Source organism: Oncorhynchus gorbuscha, linkage group LG10 (assembly GCF_021184085.1).
Source record: "Oncorhynchus gorbuscha isolate QuinsamMale2020 ecotype Even-year linkage group LG10, OgorEven_v1.0, whole genome shotgun sequence".
NCBI lineage: Eukaryota > Metazoa > Chordata > Actinopteri > Salmoniformes > Salmonidae > Oncorhynchus > Oncorhynchus gorbuscha.
Window position 1 is genome coordinate 33803955 of NC_060182.1, and position 22510 is coordinate 33826464.

General features: G+C 45.5%; 1 protein-coding gene across 4 annotated transcripts; it reads right to left on the bottom strand.

Annotated features, from left to right (window-relative positions):
* Positions 1 to 892: 892 nt before the first annotated feature.
* On the bottom strand, positions 893 to 20774 carry LOC124045927 (lysine-specific demethylase 5C-like). 4 transcript variants are annotated; one of them, XM_046365742.1, is made up of 28 exons: positions 19934 to 20774; positions 18441 to 18588; positions 18111 to 18188; positions 17515 to 17637; positions 17168 to 17338; positions 16836 to 16967; positions 14514 to 14573; positions 13339 to 13462; positions 12922 to 13199; positions 12411 to 12569; positions 11162 to 11281; positions 10849 to 11007; positions 10466 to 10647; positions 10096 to 10258; positions 8252 to 8371; positions 7920 to 8114; positions 7440 to 7621; positions 7220 to 7344; positions 5512 to 5659; positions 5342 to 5426; positions 4832 to 5205; positions 4524 to 4662; positions 4150 to 4329; positions 3761 to 3880; positions 2709 to 3543; positions 2414 to 2613; positions 2071 to 2244; positions 893 to 1708 (listed from the first exon to the last, which is right to left on the bottom strand). In XM_046365742.1, coding segments are annotated over exons 1-28 (4785 nt in total). In that variant the 5' UTR covers positions 19936 to 20774; the 3' UTR covers positions 893 to 1699. The 4 variants fall into 4 exon arrangements, with proteins under 4 accessions (XP_046221698.1, XP_046221697.1, XP_046221700.1 ...); XM_046365741.1 differs by having other exon boundaries at positions 16836 to 16970; positions 19934 to 20773; XM_046365744.1 differs by lacking the exon at positions 14514 to 14573 and having other exon boundaries at positions 19934 to 20773.
* Positions 20775 to 22510: the final 1736 nt, after the last annotated feature.

Below are 22510 nucleotides of genomic sequence, written 5' to 3' on the forward strand. Positions count from 1 at the left end.
GGAAGTGGAGAGAAAGGGAGAGAGCGAGATAGAGGGGGAAGAAATGAGACAAAAACATGACAGAAAAGGAAAAATCTGAGGGGATCCAAACAAATGAAAGAGAGAGTAGTGACAGAGAGAGAGTAGTGACAGAGAGAGAGTAGTGACAGAGAGAGAGTAGTGACAGAGAGAGAGTAGTGACAGAGAGAGAGTAGTGACAGAGAGAGAGTAGTGACAGAGAGAGAGTAGTGACAGAGAGAGAGTAGTGACAGAGAGAGAGTAGTGACAGAGAGAGAGTAGTGACAGAGAGAGAGTAGTGACAGAGAGAGAGTAGTGAAGAGAGAGAGTAGTGTGAAGAGAGAGTAGTGAAGAGAGAGTAGTGACAGAGAGAGTAGTGAGAGAGAGAGTAGTGACAGAGAGAGAGAGTAGTGACAGAGAGAGTAGTAGTGACAGAGTGACAGAGAGAGAGTAGTGACAGAGAGAGAGTAGTGACAGAGAGAGAGTAGTGACAGAGAGAGAGTAGTGACAGAGAGAGAGTAGTGACAGAGAGAGAGTAGTGACAGAGAGAGAGTAGTGAAAGAGAGAGTAGTGACAGAGAGAGAGTAGTGACAGAGAGAGAGTAGTGACAGAGAGAGAGTAGTGACAGAGAGAGAGTAGTGACAGAGAGAGAGTAGTGACAGAGAGAGAGTAGTGACAGAGAGAGAGTAGTGAAAGAGAGAGAGTAGTGAAAGAGAGAGAGTAGTGAAAGAGAGAGTAGTGAAAGAGAGAGTAGTGAAAGAGAGAGTAGTGAAAGAGAGAGTAGTGAAAGAGAGAGTAGTGAAAGAGAGAGTAGTGAAAGAGAGCAAGTAAAAGTGAGAGAATGAAAGAGATACCTATATTTTGGGAAAGTAGCACCAAAAAAACATTCCCAAAATATCCAAATGGGTTTTATTCAAAATGCAAAATCCCCTCTGACAACCCAGCCTCAACAAACAAGATCAAATACAAAAAAATACAAGTGTTACCACGGTGACCATGGACACCTATGATCTGCTGTGATTCACAACCTTCCACCGTACTGAACTTCAGCTGTAAGTAAGCTTCATGCCCAAAAACCCCAGAAAAATAAATCAATATCATTCATTTCTACTTCAGTAAGTGGGTGTGTGTGGGTCAACTTAACCGGGCCACTGTGTCTGTCTGTCTGAGGCCTGTTCCAAAACTTGCATTTAATAGAGCTGAAAACACATAGCATACCGACTGACTGACCTGGATCCCTAATTAAGACCAAGAAGACACTCTCCAATGACGAAGCCAGCCCACACACTCCGAACACGTTCACTGGGAGGATGGAGGGAGGTAGATAGCGAAAGACAGACAGAGGGGGGGGGGGGTTAAAGTACAGGGTCGGAAGAGAAAGATCAGAATAGAGTGGGAGGGCAGGATAATTAGACAGGAGTGTAGAATATAGATGTAGGAGCTCAGAAAGAGAAAACCACTGTGTTAGTGTTTAAGAAGGCGGGATAGACGGGGGGGGAGGGGCTGTAGACGGGTGGGGGATCTGTAGACGGGTGGGGGGGCGAGCTGTAGACGAGTGGGGGCGGGGGCTGTAGACAGGGGGGATGGCCTGCATCTTTCCTTCCACAGTTTGACGCTGTCTTCTGGCCCAGAGTGATCTGTCCATTCTATTATCTCCAAACGTCTGACCATTCCTTTCTCCAGTGTTGCATCCATAACCATATCATAAGATCTGAGGGAGAGGAAACAAAGACAGTTGGAGAGAGAGAGAGAGAAGCATGAGTTTAACTGGTTCAACTTCTTTCAAATAAGTAATGCAACTAATTATCTCTTGAACAAAAGTTTTTTAAAATACACAAGGGACTAAAAATAGAAAATAAAACAAGAGCATACAAAAGCGCCGGGGTGTGCCTGGGTGGGCGTCACCCCGGGGGTGTGCCTGGGTGGGCGTCACCCCGGGGGTGTGCCTGGGTGGGCGTCACCCCGGGGGTGTGCCTGGGTGGGCGTCACCCCGGGGGTGTGCCTGGGTGGGCGTCACCCCGGGGGTGTGCCTGGGTGGGCGTCACCCCGGGGGTGTGCCTGGGTGGGCGTTACCTCGGGGTGTGTCTGGATGGGAATGTGGTTGAGGGGCCGGGTCTTCTTGGACTCTGAGGTGTCCTGGGACCGGGGTCCTCCCTCCGCCCCTGTGTCGCCCCTCTGGCTCTTCCTCTTCCTCTTGTCCTTGGCCCGCCCCCCACGGCCCGCCCCTTTCTGCTCCTGGAGCTCAATCTGAAGAGAGAAGGGGAGGCAGGACAAAACATGAGACATCAACCCACACTATTCAGACAGTTTAAAACTAATAGAGCTACTGATAGAGCTACCCCGGACTAACTAAATGGGAATTGGAGTTAAGCTATTGCAAGATACACTAAATGGTAAAGGTTTCCTGGTCACTCACCAGTATGAGTGTTTGGAGTGTGTGTCTCTGTGGCTCTGAAGCAGCCTGGAGGACCCTGTGGATGGTACTGGTCTGGTCCAGAGACACCTCCAGCAGGTCTCCCTCCAGCTGCAACTCCTCTAGCTGGGTCCTGGTGGTCAGGGACAGCTCGATCACTGGGCCTTTTAGTGAAGGGACCAGCGGCAGCAGAGAGCCCACACCTGGGTGGAGATACAGAAGGGTACAGTCAGACAAAGGAGAAAAAGTCTCCTGGGTTACATCATGGACTGGAGGTGTTAAAATATTGGCTACTAACCTGTTACATTGTAACGGCTTATGCCGTTTTCACATCCAGCCTGCGTGCCACCGTTCATCTCTTTCTTTGGGGTCTTCTTGGGAGAGTTCTCCTCTGTGAGGTCTATCACTCCCTCTCCCTCCCCTCCCTCAGAATCCGACAGCACTATCACCGACTCAGAGTTCCCTTTCTTCCCATCCTCCTCCTCCTCTCCCTCCCTGTGAGGCTGCTTCTGTTTAAGCTCCTGCAGCTTCTCTAGTGCCCCCTGTATCTCTGGGCTGTCCAGTGCCTCCTTGGCGCGCCCCTGCCAGGTGATGGCCCTCTCTGTGAGACACTGCAGAGCCTCTCCCTCTGGCAGACGGACGGGCAGCCTCTGGAGGGCCACCAGCAGGGCCAGGATGGTCTCCAGACGCGGGCGCCGCGAGCGCTGGCACCGGGGGCACAGGAAGCGTGAGTCCCAGTCCCACCAGCAGAGGGGGTTGGTGGGGGGCGCTGAGGGGAGCAAGAGGGAGGGGAACGGGACACAACCACCATGGAACCAGTCTTTACACAGGTGGCAGCGCAGCAGAGGGGGGCGAGGCGCCCGGCCACACACACACACTGACTGGGGAGGAGAGGCACTGCCTGTCGTTGTGTGGTTACTGTCCCCATTCCCCTTTCCACAGTTCTCAGAGTGGAGAGCTGTGTCCAGCTCCATGGGGTCCTCCCCCCACCTCGCACCTCCGTTCTCCTTGTCCTCCTGCTCAGTCTTTACCTCTTTCTCTTTCTTCTCCACACCTGGTTTAGTCAGGTTGTCCTGCTGGAGCCTCAGCAGAGCCTCTTTCTCCTGGTGCTCTCCTTCTTTAAACGCCGTCACCTAGAGGGGGACAGACGGATGATGCACTTTTTAATGGTCTCTGCATGCTGTTTGTATGTGACTGAAGCGTCGCTGTAGCCCTAATAGAAACTGCCTTGAGACTAATCAAGTTGTTTGGATATGACATTCTGAAAGTGGTAGGTAACACTAACACACTGAACAGACTAGAACCCGACAGCCATACTGTCTGGCTAGGCCAGACTCCATGCAGACTCACAATGGCTCCAGGGTCTCTCAGGTCCTGAGCAGAAAGGCCTAGAGTGTTGGTATCGGTGTCATCTAAACAACCCGTCTCCTCTCCCCTCGCTTTACGCTTCTCCACACACGGACACAACACCTACAGCAAGACAAAGTTGTGAGGCTCAAGGTGTTAGTAAGAGTCACATGTTAACACACACACTACTGGCTAACACACTCACATAGAATGTCAGGGCAGACAATGTTCACATACACCAAAGACTTAGTTCAACAAAGTTTGCAGATAAATACTGTGACTATCTATGTCCCAAGGCTTCCCTCCCTCTCCACTAAGCGTGATTGATATGTTCGGGGCAAAACAGCTGTAAATTAAGAACTAAGCAGGCCCACACAAGCACCACCTCTGACCTGTAGCAGGCTGTGCTGGCTGCTCTTCTTCAGGAAGGTCTTGGAGGCCTTGTCTCTCCAGGAGTGGGCGCTGGCTACCTGCAGCTCCAGCTGCCTCAGCTCCTCCATCCTGACTGGCAGGTCTCTCCCTATCGCCACCAAGCCCTCCAGGTCATCCAGACACGGGTAGTGCTCCCCATTCTACAGTACACACACACGTGAGGAAGAGAGGACAAGCCTGGGTTACGTTTAGTAGGGCACAACTAAACAGAACAATGTCATAGACATGTACATTGTAGAACAAGCAAGGCATTTCCTATTTGCAACATTACACAACGTTGGCCAATTGAACGTGGCCCAGGTTATGACAGACAGTAAGAGTTGGTGCTACTTGCCTGGATCTCCTCCAGGTCAGTGACCCAGGCCCTGGCCCGGCTCAGACAGCCCCGGAGAGACAGGATGTTGGGCAGCTTGACTGGGATGAGCTGGGCCTCGTTCACTATGGCCTCCAAGGTGGACAGAGGGTGCTTCTGCCTGCAAATCACACCAGGAGAGAGAGGGGACATTAGGAACAGCAAAACAACCTGAGAACAGTGAGTGAGTCTAAAAGAAAGAGCGATGAGTCTGTGGGTGAGACAGTGAAGAGAGAAAGAATGGCGGTGAAAGAGAATGAAAGATAGAGTCAGTATGAGGTGTCCCTCACCGTTGCTCCAAACAGATCTGGGCCTTCTCCTCCCAGCGTTCTGCTATCGTCAGCAGCTCCTGCAGCTCTGCCATGGCCGTTTCCACAGAGACGCTCTGGGGCACGATGCAGCCCGCCTCCATCAGGCTCCTGAGGACCACCAGGGTCACCTCACTCCCCTCGGGACCCATGGTCCGGCGCACCTCGCCTAGCCAGCGGCTCTGCTCCTGCATCCCCTTCAGGAGCTCACACTCAGGGGCATCGACAGGTAAGCCAGCCCCCTGCTCCAACAGGGCCTGAAGCTGCTCTGGGGGAGGGGCGTCTCGCCGCCAGTCCCTGTCACTCACTAGAGCCTGGGCCTGAGTCTGGAATTCCTCTATCGTACGCAGGACCGCCTGAGAAAAAGGGGGAATTAAAAAGGAATGAGAGGAAAAAGGGAAGGAAGAGAGGGCCGGACATTAACAACGTTACAGCTACAGCAGAGTTACTGGTTTCTCTCTGGTGGATCAGGTCCAGCTGGAGGCTACTCACCTGTACGTCCTCAAGCTGGCTTATCACACAGGGCAGGTTCTCCATCTTCTCCACTAGAGCCTTGAGTTCAGCCAGGGTCATCCTCCTGCAACACATACACAGCAATGTTTGTTATGGTGTATGCGAGTCACCGTGAAGCTAGATGAATTGGGTATGGCAGTGGGTGTTACCTGGTCAGTGTCTTGTTGAGGAGCTCAGTGCTAGTCTGCTGACAGTGCTGTGTGTCAGTGAGGGTAGTGTTGAGTCTCTGGAGCAGCTCGTTGTCAGGAAACTTCTTCTCTGCTGCCTCTGCCTTCAGCACCTCCAGATCCGTGACACCTGGAGAAACATGAACTCAAAGTCAATATGCATTTTCATTCACTCTTAACTTCTTGGTGACAGGGGGGGCCGTATTGAGTAGCTTGGATGAATAAGGTGCCCAGAGTAAACTGCATGCTACTCTGTCCCAGATGCTAATATATGCGTATTATTAGTAGTATTGGATAGGAAACAAAGTTTCTAAAACTGTTTGAATGATGTCAGTGAGTATAACATAACTCGTGTGGCAGGCGAAAACCTGAGACAAATCCAACCAGGAAGTGGGAAATCTGAGGTGTGTAGTTTCATTTATGTGATTGCCTATCCAATATGCTGTGTCTATGGGGCCAGATTGCTGGAAGCCTTGGGAAGTGCAGATGTCAACAGTCTTTAGAAAGTTGTTTGAGGCTCTATTGTGGAAGGGTGTCGAATAAGAGCTGTTTCAACAAGTGGACTAGGCTGTGGCCAATCAGTTGTTTACTGCGCGCCGTGCCTTCTTTTCCCTCTGTAATGAATACGCTATTGTCCGGTTGGAATATAATAGAAGATTTATTATAAAAAGACCCTAAGGATTGATTGTAAACATCGTTTGACATGTTTCTACAAACTGTAACGGAACTCTTGACTTTTCGTCTGGATTTTGCACTCGCACATTGTGCCTTTGGAATAGAACTAAATGCGAATGAAACGGAGGTATTTGGACATAAATATGGATGTAATCGAATAAAACGAACACTTATTGTAGAAGTGGGAGTCCTGGGAGTGCATTCCGATGAAGATCAGCAAAGGTAAGTGAAGATTTATAATGCTATTTATGACTTTTGTTGACTCCACAGCTTGGCGGGTAACTGTATGGCTTGCATTTGTGGCTGAACGCTGTCCTCAGATGATTGAATATTGTGCTTTTGCCGTAAAAGGTTTTTTGAAATCTGACATAGCGGTTGCATTAAGAACAAGTTTATCTTTAATTCTATGTAAAACATGTATCTTTCATCAAAGTTTATGATGAGTATTTCTGTAATTTGATGTGGCTCTGCAATTTCTCTGGATGTTTTTCTGAACACGGCGCCAATATAAACTGAGGTTTTTGGATATAAATATGAACTTGATTGAACAAAACATACATGTATTGTGTAACATTGAATCCTGGGAGTGTCATCTGATGAAGATCGTCAAAGGTTAGTGATTCATTTTATCTATATTTCTGCTTTTTGTGACACCTCTTTGGTTGGAAAATGGCCGAATGCTTTCTGTGACTAGTTGCTGACCTAACATAATGATATGTTCTGCTTTTTGAAATCAGACACTGTGGTTGGATTAACGAGAAGTGTATCTTTAAAATGGTGTAAAATACTTATAGTTGAGGAATTTTTATTGAGATTTCTGTTATTTTGAATTTGGCGCCCTGCACTTTCACTGGCTGTTGGCGAGGTGGGACACTAGCGTCCCGAACTATCCCAGAGAGGTTAAGACAATTCTTTGGGGACATTCAGTTACAGAGGTGTGGTTCAGCCACACAAGAGTATAGAGCGGTATACTTGTCAAGTGTATAGTTTGTGTCTATGGGTGTGTAGTTCTGACCTGTCTTGTTGCCCTCTTCCTGCTCCAGAGCCTCTTTCACTCTGTTGGCCCAGGAATCAAATGACTCAGCTCGCACTTTGAGCCGGTGTAACATGGCCAGCAGCTCATCCAGTGTGTACCTGTACCTGTAGGGAGAAGGAACACGGAGGAGTCAGGTGTGAGGCGCTAGCGGTAAAGAAAGGATACGTAGAGAGAGAGCGCGAGAGAGACTCAGTCGTACCTGAGGTAGAGTTTGTCTGTGGGGCAGTTACAGAGGTCCTGAGTGTGGTAGAGACAGACGAGGCGTTCAGTGCAGTTTGAACAGGCCAGGGCCGACAGGAAGCAGGTGGTCTTGCAATTATCACACTGCCTCTCATCATCAGGTAGCAGCTCAAACGCCTCCCTCTCAGCCTCTGTGATGCCCTGAGAGAACACACACACAGGGATTTAAGAAACCACACACAGCCAAGCAACACTGCTTTACACACACACACACACACACACACACACACACACACACACACACACAGTATTACACAACATACACCACTAACTCACATAAACCAAACAGTCAATATAGCGCAAGAAGCCACAACAATCAAACAACTCACACACACCACAAAGTAATTCCACTGAGTGCTCAAGTCAGTGACCAAACCACAGACAGGCCTATAGGAGACCCAGAGTAAACATCCATTCCCTTCAAATGTTTTAGTCTCACCCTCTCCAGCAAGCCCTTGCGTAGCTCCCTCTCCTCCTGGACGATGCTGAACATCTCTCTGTGCGTGGCAGCGGCCAGGTTGAGGTCAAGCTTCTCTGGGCAGGCGGCCATCTTACAGGTCAGCTCCTCGTGGGAGAAAACACAGTACCGTCTCAGACGACGGTAGTGCTCGATACAGGAGCGGCCTGCGGGCAGCTGACGGACGGGGGTGGGTGTGAATGCAAGAGACAATTTGAAAACAATGTACGACACTCCCATTAGGATAGGTATAGAGACCTAGTTGGGAAGATTTCGAGTCAGTTTAGTTCTCAGGACACAGATGAGAGCCTTACCCAGTCTGCAGTGCAAAAGTTTACAGCTTCAGCAAAGTTGTATCCCTGATTGAAGCCGCTGTGGTAGGCTCTGGGGAAAGTGATGACAAACTCACCAGCACATTGGTTGGTGCGCACAACCTGTCGATCAAATGCCACAAGGGACTCATCAGAATGGCCATTGTCCACAAATATATCTCGCATTTATTTGTCATAATCTCAACTCCACAATATTATGAGGTGTAGTATGGGTATGAGAGGTTGTGTGTGTTACTTGCAATCCTAAGTGTGTGTCAGTATGTGAGTGGAGTTGAGAGGTTGGAAAAGCCGCTCATGGAGCGGTACGCCACGTCACTCCATATACGCTCCATTCATTAAAATCACTTTTTAGACACCCATCTATTTTTGTAACTACCTAGACCTACCATCTGGTTTTGAAGTACTGAAAACAAACCATATGATTTTAATTAAAAGTATTTTAATAAAGAACATGAAAAGGTGTCTAAGAAGCGCTCATATCGTATTAAACGGTATTTAAAACAGGAACCAGATGGGAGGGCTAAGATAACTTTTTTTGATTTAGGCTATATTATTTCAAGACCTACAAATTTAAAAATTGTGAAGCATTTGCAAGTACGACACACTAGGCCGGCAGGGACCTTAAGCGCTCAGCATTTGATCAAACTTGTTTTATTAAATCATTAGTGTCTATAAATTGCACATATAGGCTGTTACTTAGAATTAATTACAATTTGAACAAAAAAAATGCTTTACTAGGCTCCATCTACAGAGCCTTGGAATTCAATTTTAAAAACACAAGTTTGGCCAGTCTGTGTCTTCAGGCTCATGTGATCGTGCCTAGAGAGCAGGCCAGCAGCCTTGTGGAGCCACTGGGGATGATAAACACCCTTTTGGCCACTCTTGCCAGGCTGGGTGTAGTAGTTTTTCTGTATGTATGTAGGCCTAAAGGATTTGAAGTAAAATAACCCTATAAAAACAGAAAGCTCCTTGAAAGAGGTAATATGCCAGGCCTATTGGGCCAAAATCAATGACTGCCTGTTGTCTAGATAACAGAACAAACATGTTAAGAGATCAGATTTTTGGTTTACAAATACTTTGCTACAATGACACACTTAGCTAACTACCCATCTCATCCCTTTCTGTTAGCCTGTGCACATACCATGTGTAACAGTATAATTTTAAACTGTCCCCTCGCCCATACCCGGGCGCGAACCAGGGACCTTCTGCACACATCAACAACAGTCACCCACGAAGCATCGTTACCCATCGCTCCACAAAAACCGCGGCCCTTGCAGGGCAAGGGGAACTACTACTTCAAGGTCTCAGAGCAAGTGACGTAACCGATTGAAACGCTATTTAGCGCACACCGCTAACTAAGCTAGCCGTTTCACATCCGTTACACATGGACACCCTCATGCTTTCGGGATACCTGTCTTTTCAGATTCCACAATGATTCTTTAGTTGTGGACATTACATCACTGCACTCCCTCTCTTGGTCCTCATCTTTGTAAGTCACCTGGATTTAGCAGCTGTGTTTTATATCAATGTCTTTATGAAAATATTTAACTCCATGACAGTAGCGACAGCAAGGGGCTAGAGCAGCATACAAGTAGACTACAAATGCATTCTGGACCGGGCATGCCCTGAGCTTGTGAAGTGAAATTGGAGAGGGTGAGAAGGCCGATGCGCCAGCCTTTGGGAAACTCGCTCCACGCTCCAGTCAAATTGGGCACCCTCCACTCTCTGCTCACATACTCTAGTGTGTGTGTGTGTGTGTGTGTGTGTGTGTGTGTGTGTGTGTGTGTGTGTGTGTGTGTGTGTGTGTGTGTGTGTGTGTGACTTACCGGGACCCCGTGAGCCATGAGGATGTTGGGGTTCATAATAGTGACCAGCTGGTGGAGGAGGTCAGGCTGGAACTCAAACAGCTCTGGGGTCAGCTTCTTCATCACCTCCTCTAACTGCTCTGCTGCTACAGAGGGAACCCCGTACCACGTCTTAGGCTCACCCCTGGAGGCGGAGAGGGGGACAGAGAGAGAGGGGGAGATGAGAACAGCGTTTCTCACTAACCATATCTATCAGTCAGTACATAGTCCTGTATAAAGCTATCGGACATAAAAGGACAATCTCAAACATCTACAGATGAACTACCTATTAATGCCCCAACCTGTAGGGGTTGTAATGTTTTGTGTAGTGTACAGTTAGTTCCCTCTTTACCAGTGCAGGTAGTTGATGGAGTAGCTCCAGTGGTCTTCGATGTGCCAGCAGAAAGCGGAGAAGACCATGCCCACGTAGAGCCAGGGCACCTTCATGCCAGAGATGTCTGCGTTGATGTGGCACAGCAGGGACTGCTCCAGAACTGGCATCACGTTCAGGTTCCAGCCGCTCCGGGCATAGTCCTGCAGAGGGCAGCAAGAGGGTCAGACTAAACTGTGCAGGTTTAGTTCTGGAGGAAATATATATTGTTTTATACATGTTGTACAAGGATCATATTAATGGCATATCAATGAGAGCGGAATAGACAAACACTGTATATTTAAAGAACTAATAAAAGGAGAAGACAACATGAGTGAAATATGAAAAGGCTGATAGCTAGTTACCGCTTCCTCTTGTGAGAGGTTCTTCATGCCGTTGTTCATGGGGAATCCACTGCCAAACTCTTTAGAGTGGATGTCGGCTCCATACTCCACTGTCACGTCCTCCTCTATACTACTGACCAACCGCCAGAACTCTCTCTCCACCAGCTCTGTCGGAACCATCTACACACAGACATTTGTAACAAACACAACAAAAAAACTCAACTCAAAGAATAATGTATCAATATAATCAACTAGCATGTCTTCATCAGTAAGGACTAGTTAATCTCCACATCAGAGCAAAGCATTCATTTATAGTTTGTACAGGTGCACTTACATGGACAGGCATGTTGAAGTAGTCTGCTTTGAAGGTGTCGGCCATCTCCCCAAAACTCTGCAGGGTGTATTCCCTAGTAGCCTGCTCAAAACCAAAGGCCTCCGCTGGCCTTTTACACTCCTGGAGGGAAGAAGCGAGGCAGACAAGAGGCCATTGAAGAAATGGATTGGATGGAGGAAAATCAAATAATTACCAGACATACAGATGACTAGAATGCAAAAGTTTATGCCCAGACATTTTTCCTGACATGTTTACATGTCAATAGCCTGTGTTCAATAGAGAGAATTCTCCTGACCAGGCATCCAGCCCCGGGTTCCATCAAACACACGTTTCCCCTACAAGCTACATCTACCAGAAAACTGCTTCAATGACTCCAGACACCTCAGGTTAAAATATACACACAGAGGCTGCAGATTAATTAGACGGTGGATGGCTGCAGCCACATAGCAGGATGTTTGTTTGAAAACAGGATGTTGTGGGTCTCAAAAGCTAGTTTTCCATCCAATCGGTGACAGATGAATGTGACTATTCAAATATCTGCATAAAGAAAATATGCGTGTTTTCTCCAAATCAGTGTGTGATGACGAAGTGCACACAAAATGGACTTTCTCATGTACCGAATAAAAAAATTGAAAGTTCAATGTGTTGCCATCACATTTTCTACTCTACTGATAGTTTTGTCACAGAAACTGTTGGGTAAAATAGATAATAAGTCTACTCTTGTCTACGCACGTGCACTCTAGCCAACAGCTGGCAGATTCAGTGGAGGTATGATAGTATGACATTAAAGATAAGAGAGAGAATATTTACATTTGTCAAACAGCAGTCAAGCATAAATCATCATATCACCAGAATAAGACCCTCCATATTTATTGGAAGGGGCATCAAGCTCATCACTGTGCACTTTCACCACTTATTTCATCTGTAGCCTAATACACTGTATGGTTTCCCGAGTTGTAGTGGGAGGACCACACATGTCATCGCGTGACTCCAAGTTTACTTCGATATGATGGTTAATATATCAATATTTAGTAATTTAAAAAAAAAACGTTTCCGCTGCCATTTCTCCCATACAGGTAATTACTTTTACCGACACAAAAAGATCCCACTATGACGATTGAACAAATGATCTCATGGCATTTATGAAATTGTACCGAAACTTCCTGTTTCCATCACAGCTGTTGTAATAATTTATTTATAGACGGTATGACTACTCTGTGGATGGAAACGTGGTTCATGACGCTCTCACCTCAGCCACACATTTTGGACAGCGCCAGTTGCCCTTGGGGGCCTCAGTGAGAGGGGGCAGTAGACAGAAGGTGTGGTAGTTGTCATCACAACCGTCACACAGCAGGAGCTTCTCATCCTCGTCGCCACGGCCACACATCCGGCACACAAACGAATCCACCTTAGCAGAACACAGAACAGATAAGTGAAACAGATTTAAAGTTCTGCATTTAAATTGCCACACTCAAATATGTTGGAAAGGAGCTGACGAACAAAATATTACATGTAAATTGTTCACCCATTAAATTACTGGCAGCATAGATGGTTTTCAACTAGCTTTATTTATTTCCCCATTTAAATTGCCACCTTATGATTCGATTAGATATAACATCTGATTTTGGATCAGACATAACCTACAGGGCTGGATTCCCAGACAGAGAATCTCCAGTGACCATGCTTCTTAGTCCAGGATAAGTCTTAATCTGTGCCTGTATAACTTGCCCATAAGCGTGAATGGAGGCTAAGGCCCTTACAAACTGAGGGTTGCCGAGGTTACGTCTCAGCCTCATGGTCATCTTGGTGCAGGGCCCGTCACCGTTTTCACCACTGTCTTGGTCCCCGCTGTCATGAGCTGCTACACCTTCATGTTTCTCTTCCTCTTTCTTCACCTCACTCTTTATCGTGGCATCAGAGGGAGGAGGTGCCGTTGTGGTTGTGGTGCCATCTCCTTTCTCTTTGACCTCCCCTGGCTGCTCCTTGACCTGGACAGCAGGAGCTGCAGCCCGGACAGTCACGGTCTGAGGCAGCTCTTCTGGAAGGAGGGGAAATCGGAGAAGTGGTCAACATGCATCCAAAATTGCACCGTTTTCTATATGATACTACTTTATGACCAGAGCCCACATTTCAGACCCAACTAGGGGAGGTGAAGGACTGTAGCAGAGTTGTGTTACCTTTCTTGGGAATGCTCTTATTCCTGGGCACCAGTCCTAGCCCCATCATCTTAGGCCCTGCACCGTAAATCTGTAGTTTCTTCAGCTCTGGATTCTTCTCTATGTCCTCCTCTGTGGGATCAGGCTAGGGTGACAGATGGCAAAAAGTCAGTAGGGAGATGCAATGGGAGCAACACCAATACACTTTCAGGTATACTGAGAGGGAATGGAGAAGCAGAGGGGTCAGGAGATGGTGTGAGGATAAGGTAGAATAGTAGTACTAGAGGGTCAGCAAGGAGAGTACAACCTCTCCATACAGTACATCTTTGTGTATTGACAGTTATTAAACAAAGGTTACGATCCACCACGTGTTAAAAGAAAAAGCATCCAAACACACGTCTAGACACACGTCCCAACAAAGGAAAATTATTTGGGGAACCTACATACAAGTCTCAACTCAGCTGAACTGAGTGATTAATACAATTAAAAATGCACTCAAGTCGAGGTTGTGAGGCGTCATCTGCCTCAGATCCGAAATCTGTAAAACTTTTGAAGGGGCAATGATTCAGAGCATAAAATGCACAAAGCTGCGTTTGCATTTTCAAAATATTTTACTTTCTCAAAAGGCCAAGTGGAGTTTCTAACAGGGTTCTTGTTAAACACAACCCACTGGAGTTCAACTGCACTCAGCAGAACACATGCAGTCACACAATAGCGCTGCAGAAGTGAGGGAATGGAAGCGTTAAGGAAGGACGCACAGAGACTGACTAACAGTAAAGAGATAAGAGGAGAGAGAGATTCACACTGATTTCATAAACAAGTACAGGCAAGACAGATAATTGCTTATGCATTTGCATAAGTTGTTGCCAGGGACAAACAGTGAGTGGGTGGGTGAGTGAGTGGGATAAGGGCTAAAGACAGCAAAAGCTTGATGCCACGCTGTTGAATGGTGATGTTTGTTAAGAGTTAGAAAAGGACGACAAGGGCCCTGCCGCAAAAAAAAAAAAAAAAAAAGGAGAGAGAGAGAGGTTTGCTGCTAGAAAAACTGAGCCAGATAGAGACATGGGGCAAGGGTAGAGCCGGGAGAGAGCGAGGGGTTTGCTGCTCGAGAAACCGAGCCAGATAGAGTCAGGGGGCGAGGGTAGAGCCAGGAGAGAGCGAGGACTCGCATTGTGCTCAAGAGAGACAGGCAGTACCGATGTAGAGATGTGTTGAGAGCCAGTGGAGAGAGGGTAGGGGGCAGAATCCTCTGGACCCTGCATAGGAAGACAACAACAGCAACAAAGAACTGAGACAGGAGGAGGAAGAAAAAGAAATGGCTGAGGAGAAGAAAAAAAACAGCCATTGGAAGAGTGAAAATGTATATGAAGAGATGGAAATCTGGTGTGATAAAATAGAATGACTTGTGTTTGACTGTAACAGGCGTGGGTAGACCATGTATTTGCCAAATATAGCTGTGCTTGTACTGATCACATCACAAGGTCTTTTTGATCTGTTTAGAACTGAGCCCTCAGAGAACGCATAGCCTAGGTCTCTCCAACCCTGTACCTGGAGAGCTACCGTCCTGCAGGTTCATGCCAACCCTCATCTAACACACCCAATTCTAATCAATTAGCTGGTTGATAAGCTGAACTAGGATAGTGACAACTTGGGTTGGGGCGAAAGTCCACAGGAGGGTAGCTCTCCAGGCACAGGGTTGGAGACCCCTGGCCTAGGTAATAAAACATTTCAGCGGAAAATTAAACACACACAAGGATGCATACGTGGGTTTAAAACAAAACCATATCATCAGATTCTTATGGTGGGCTATGACGAATCCGATGACATCTCAGTGTAAAGTGCAAGATTTTAAGTCCTTTCTCTACTTACCCAGGGTCAGATTAAATCACAGACACCATTTTTATGGCTCTGTAGCCAGTGCTAGCTGTTCTGGTAGATTTCCAGTTACAGCTGGGCAACCTATGTACCCATAAAACACTTATATTGACCAACCAAACTATTCGCATTTATTTGAAACATTAAAAAAATATATATATATATATTTTTTTACTTGGCTAAAATAACTGTGTGGAATGGAATGCTACAACTAGTATGAATCACGACATAAGATAAAGTTGTTGAAAGCCTGGGCTTTCTTTTCTTAAATTAATTTCTGGTGGAGGAGCTTCAGCACAGAACAGGTTTGTGTGTGTCTGTGTGACACACAAATGATGGGAGTTTGATCAGGACCGGGCTGTCTTAGTGAGTTAGATTAGTCTATACAAGCCTGGACAATAGTTGCCTCGTAAAATAAATAGCAAATAATAGACTAGGCTATCGACTTTTATACTTGAAAGCGGCAACTTTAGGACAATACCTTCTTAGGTTGGAATATTTGGAAAATAAGCTACTGATCATTTGTCTTGAAGCGGTTATGAAAGCGCTCTTTCACACACATGAAACGACCTTAAACGTCCTTCATACTGGAGGCAGACACACAAAAAAATGGTATCCATGAGTTCATCTAACTCTGGGTAATGAGATGTCCAAAATATCACACCATCCCTTTAAGCATCTCTTGCCATTGTTCAAATCAAATCTGGAGTAAGGCATACAAGGAAGCAAATCAAAAAGATCACCACACCACCACTTTAAAATGCAAAATGGTACAAACGAAATGTATTCTATGGGTGAAAGACATGGGTACCCTACAGGTAACTACAATGGGTTAGCAATGTTCAATGGCAGGGGTACCAAAATGAACAATCGGTAGTGTTGAAAGAGGGAAAGAAAGAGAGAAAGGAAGAGGGAGATATCAGGTGACATATAGCATATCACATGGGGAAAAAGGCAGTAGCAGTAGACACCATAGCAGCAGCGTAGCGGTACACAGAGCAAGCATGCTGGTTGCGTTCTGAGCACATCGTCGGGTCCATCTAGGTGTTTCTTTCCAATTTGGAGAGAAAGAGCTGGAACTCAGATTCAATTCATTTGGATTAATGACTAATTTGGCATTACGTCATTTCAAATCGGATTAATTTAGGAATATAACGATATTGAATGAAAAGTAATTCCATTTTTCAATGCCAAAAGACATGAGTATTATTACATGATTGTATGGGCGTATGACAACTTTATCTTCCTGCCTAACCAAACCAGTCACTGATAGTCTACCTAGAAGATAAAACAATCAGTGTGAAAAACCTATGAGTAAGATGTGTTAATGGCAGGTGTTACCCTAGCTGAGATCTGTGAACCGGTGCAGATCAGTAGTTTCACTAGCAGTTCTCAGAAGACAGTACATCACCACCCAATGAATAGATTGGACCCCATTACTGAAGGAGACTGGTTAAATATGGCTACTAACAGATTGTGGTTGTGGACAGTGAATGCTTACATCTTTGGAACTATCAACATGATCATGGAAATGAGTCAAATTAACCAACTTATATTAGTATCTGTGAACTACACACACGACTGATACTGTTAAGAGGGAAATCATGTACGTCGGTCATTGGAGCTTGTGTGCTGTCACTCACGTCTGGCTGGAGACGATTGGCTCTGCGTCCGTAGCTGCTCGTCTTGGAGGGCTGGACAGACTGGCGTAGGGGGATGGAGTGGGGCTTGTATTCTCTATGCACCTCCTCTCCATCATATAGCTTTGGCTTAGTCTGCTACACACAGAAATCCTGGGGTTAAACCCTCTTCAACATCCATGACTATGGATGGACACCATTTATAAACAGTGCAACTGACTTAACAAATAAAGAATGTAAGTCAATGCATGTCAAATTCTGTTTGATAGATCAGAGTTGATCGATTGCTTGTGTAAGCACAAAAGAGCAGGAGCAAAGTGGGTGAGTAGCGTTACCGGCAGGCTGGCACCAGTGTGGAACACCTCAAAGGGGTAGACAATCCTCTCGTAGTGTGAGCGCAGGAGGGAGCCAATGTTCTTGCCTGGAGGGTAGCCAAGCTTCTGGGCCACACGAGCCCAGCGCCTCTCCTTACTGACTATATCAAACCCTCCCTCCTCTATCACAACCTACAACACAAAATAATATAAGTGCGGACAACTCAGTTTTACTGGCTAAAGTACTATTTGATAGTGTTAGCAATGGTAAGAGTCTCAACAGGTCTTGTTTTTTAGTTTTACAGAAATAAGACATGCAACAGGGGGTTTACTGAGACATTTTAAAATGAGTCAATCAGCTCTGGCACCTTGGACAGGCTGAAGAGGTCCAGGATGCGCCTCTCGATGTTCGGGATCTTGAGAGAGGATCCCTGGATCTCCCAGAACTTGGCAATCCGGTCCAAGTAGTTTAGCTTGACTCGTGTCTCCGCCTAGGGGGGGGGGGGTCAGGATTGAATATTATTAGAATGGACTGAAAACTAAAATATAATCTTTGGGTCAACCAGAACATGTGACTTCTAAAACAGTTCTTCAATATCAACCCATAGCAATAGAACAGGCTTGGAAGCTCTAACCCTGGCAATGTGACCAGTAAACTCATGTTAACATGAGCAATGGCTGCCTGATGATGGATTGCCATGGTAACATAGCATGATTTGTAAAAAGTGTAAATTAAATCGAACTGATGTAGCTCATGCAATGGAATGTATTTTGTGTAATGTCAGTTGAGTTGACTCACAGCACAGGTACACTTCCTGCTTTTACTTCCTGGCATGGATACACTCAAAATGGATGCCAGTCTACCCAATATCCATCATTGACTTGAATGGGGATGGCCGTTCTATTCATTCCATTTCTGAGACTCAACTATATAATGATACAATATATGAGGAGAGAGACGAACCTCCAGCTCATTGAGTCTCTGTATACGGGGTGTGAAGCGGAAGCTATCCACCTCCACAGCAAAGGGTGGCTGCCAGTCCTGTGGGGAAAGGAAAGCTTTGATCAATGTCTGTCTATGTTTGATGTAAACACTTGTCATCCTGCAATCACTCAATCCTGTGCTCAGCTTGTAAGAAAGAGAACATGTACTTGTTTGCTAGACACGCAAAGAAACACAAATAACAGTGAGACTACACCAGATTGGTTAAGGTAAGAGGAAAACAACCATATTCAACTCCCCACAGGTTTCATGGGGTTAAATGATAGATGCATGTCACCAGTAAACACTTACAGCAGGAGGACGAATCTTGCAGATTCCAGACTTCTCTGCAATTGGACGGATCTTGGCAATGTAGCCCAGGGGATCCTGAAACTCCTCCCATGACGGCTCGAACACTGGGCACTCCGGAGGAGGCACAAAATCTTCCCCCTCCATCGCCCTGGCAACAGGTAAGGTCAAATCTGCATGTCAAGTCACTGCACAGTGCAGCTACTTACTTAGCTAAGCAGATTGGCAGTCAAAATAACTGTCACCATGAGAAGTCCGGGCACAATATAAGAGTTCTTGCTAATCAATGGTAATTACAATGAATGATACAGGCCCTATATATAGACTACCCATTGATTCTTGAATACATTTATGTATGTCTTATAAGGCTTGAAAAACCATCTTACCCAATCATAACCCCAAACCTAAGATTGTTTATGTAGTTATTGGAGTCTTTGTAAACAGTGCATTCTACATAACACATTTACTATAAAAATGGTATATTTCAAATGCATTTCTTGAAAATCTCCACTTTGGGTTCAAAGTTAAGCTAAGGAGAAAATAATCACAAGGGATTTTTCCTTATGGGATTACCAGTTCTTCAAAAATTCATATGTACAGTACCATACATGTAATTGGATACATTAATGCTTTAGAACATGTTTTTCATCAGATCAAACTAAGGGACACAACCTACAATTTTGAATGGCCATTGTTTTACAAACATTACATGATTCTTCTACTTGTGAATAATGTCTTTGAATTGAATCATGTTCTAATAGTTGGAACAAGTCTTTGGAACATCATGGAACCTTCAATCTAGTAAAACACCAAATCCCCAAACCTGTTAACCCAATATGGGGGAGGCGTTCTTTGTAACTGTTCTCCCCTCCCCCTACCTTACAGACACAGCAAATAATGCACTTCTTACATGGTGCCATTCTTGTCTCATAAGGTCGAATTGGTGTTTGGTCATCAACAGAGAATAACACACTAACTAACAAAGTATGTTGATACTTGGTGATATAAAAAGACTGTCTGGGATATGGTTTGTTTCCTACAATTGATTTCACAGAACCCATCTGATGGCCTCCTACATTTCCTTTCAATAGAAAATAATGATAAAGACATTTGAGAAAGCTTCCTACACAAATGCTGGACATATTCTCTAAATATAGCTAAAGCCCCTGATCTCAACATAAAACGTCACAGGATTTAAAGGCCTGATTGCATCCTTCCAGCCAAGACCAAATATGGGGATTCAAGTTAGGAAACAAATGAATATAGCCATTGTCAAACATCACAAAATATGGGTCATTTGTCACATAGCTAACTACATAACGGGAGGTCCTTGGTGACTGACAGGCTAAAACAATCCCAAGCTGTATGGTTTACTTTAAGTTTCACTGTAGTTAGTTGGTTAGTTGCTAACTAGGATTTCTCTAGCTAGCATCTTAGCTAACTTTCCGGATAAGAAATATGGCTAGCTAGAGTATAGCTAACGTTATTAGACTTACATGTTAGATAACGTTAGCTGGCACTTGGACAGCAACTCTGCCTGACACGTTCAACGTGATCAGAGGAAATTATGGACTCAGGTGTCACCAATAATATGATGGGCGGTGTAGGTGTCTTGAAAGCTCACGGGGTCTATTGTTCAGCACTGGGTCACGATTACTGTGGCTGAAGCGAACGTTACGGCCTCCACTTTTCAGCCCATCCCAGGCAGCACCTCCGGTCTCGGGTAGCACTGCGAATTGGCGTGGAAGTTTCACTGGAAATATTGGTTCCTTCTCTGTTTCGTACCTGTCCCAAGACAGATATTAATTGTTTTATTTTTAATAAAAAAATACTTCGGACAATTATTTCTCCGGAGACTACCCTCCTCCCTGTTGACAGTGTTGTTGTTGTTTAGCTCGGCTGGCTAACGTTACCTACGTTAGCGAGCTGTCGCTGGTTAGCTAGCTACTGTAGCTAGTAATGTTACGAGCTAACGTTAGCTAGCGAGCAAGGTCCAGATAGCTCACGTAAAGTTGCCCGTTTTCAGCGTCGCTTCCCCCATATACCCACGTCTGTTTGATTATAAGTGCAAAGATTATCCACTTTGAAGACTCGTTTGCTTGTAAACGAGTATCTCTGTGAGAATGATGTCCCCATCAAATCAATTTGTGACCAATTTCGCTATCCCCCGTTCATCCTGTCTGGGTTTAAACGCCATCTTAGTTTCATCATTGCCTAAGCGCAACCTCAAGTCTCTCAACTACTACGACAGCTGAGTTATTTGAGTGGAAGAGAGGGCAGGAATTAGTCCCTCCACGTTCGTTCGATTTAGAGAAAGTAGTTCGGAGACGCATTTTCTCGGATCTTGACTTACTTCACGAATTATGATACCCATTCTCGGACTTACTTCACGAATTATGATACCCATTCTCGGAATGATTTAAATAAAATGAGTACATAGTTTAAAACGTGTGCCATTGTTTAACAAATGCTGATGCGGAGGATGGCAGAAGTGCATGTATGCACGCAGGTGGCGTGGTATTAGTTAATACCTACTGGCATGGTATTTGGCACGTACACAGTTTACAGTAGCTATAAAGGCTCAGTGCTATCCAGAATCCTTGGGCTGTCTCTACCCTAAACTTAACCCCTACCCATAAACCTAACCATGTTCAGTGGAGACTCCTCATTCAGGGCAGGTGGGGGCAGAGCCCCACGTGTATAGCAAAAAAAATATGTTTAATAATAAAAAAATAACATATAAGTTTGCAAAAAATGTATTTTTTTTTGATTGAATTAATAAAGCTGCTGAAAACATGGTCTCTTTTCTGCATTCTTGAGTACTGCACCTCCAAAATGCATGTATTTCAGCCTAGCTCAGTGCTTTCTGTGGTGGAGGGGCAGCCAGGGAAAATACAAAGGGTATGTATGGTTTGATAATCTTCTCTAGTTGCGTCATCATTGGCTCCGTGTTCTGTCACTCATCGGGACACTTGTCGCCGCAAAATCTACAGGGAGATCAAGAAAGTTCAGGCACCCTTGGGTGCTGCCAAAGATTTACATTAGAAGTGCCCATCCAAGAAGGTTCAAGGTCATAGCCACAGATAAAATAACATCAAATCGCGTTATATCTACCGTAGCTTTGATTAGATTTTTTATATTTCACCTTTATTTAACCAGGTAGGCTAGTTGAGAACAAGTTGTCATTTGCAACTGGCCAAGATAAAACATAGCAATTTGACACATACAACAACACAGAGTTACACATGGAATAAACAAAACATAGTCAAGTAGAGATACTGGGGTGCAAAGGTACAAGATAAATAAATACATATGATATAGGGATGAGGTAGATAGATGGGCTATGTACAGGTGCAGTGATCTGTGAGCTGCTCTGACAGCTGGTGCTTAAAGCTAGTGAGGGAGATATGAGTCTCCAGCTTCAGAGATTTTGCAGTTCATCCAGTCATTGGCAGCAGAGAACTGAAAGGAAAGACGACCAAAAGAGGAATTGGCTTTGGGGGTGACCAGTGAGATATACCTGCTGGAGTGTGTGCTACGAGTGGGTGCTGCTATGGTGACCAGTGAGCTGAGATAAGGCGGGGCTTTACCTAGCAGAGACTTGTAGATAACCTGTAGCCAGTGGGTTTGGCGACACGTATGAAGCGAGGGCCAACCAACAAGAGCGTACAGGTCGCAGTGGTGGGTAGTGTTTGGGGCTTTGGTGACCAAATGGATGGCACTGTGATAGACTTCATCCAGTTTGTTGAGTAGAGTGTTGGAGGCTATTTTATAGATGACATCACCGAAGTCGAGGATCGGTAGGATGGTCAGTTTTACGAGGGTATGTTTGGCAGCATGAGTGAAGGATGCTTTGTTGCGATATAGGAAGCCGATTCTAGATTTAATTGTGGATTGGAGATGCATAATGTGAGTCTGGAAGGAGAGTTTACAGTCTAACCATACACCCAGGTATTTGTAGTTGTCCACGTATTCTAAGTCAGAGCCGTCCAGAGTAGTGATGCTGGACAGGCGAGCAGGTGCGGGCAGTGATCGGTTGAATAGCATGCATTTAGTTTTCCCTGAGTTTAAGA

Excerpts from the sequence above, each read along its gene's own strand:
- LOC124045927 (XM_046365741.1), bottom strand. Across the intron at positions 16,971-17,167 it reads ACACTGGTGCCAGCCTGCCG|CAGACTAAGCCAAAGCTATA; the intron begins GTAACGCTACTC and ends TTCTGTGTGTAG. Across the intron at positions 8,115-8,251 it reads ACTTTTGCACTGCAGACTGG|CTGCCCGCAGGCCGCTCCTG; the intron begins GTAAGGCTCTCA and ends CCCGTCCGTCAG.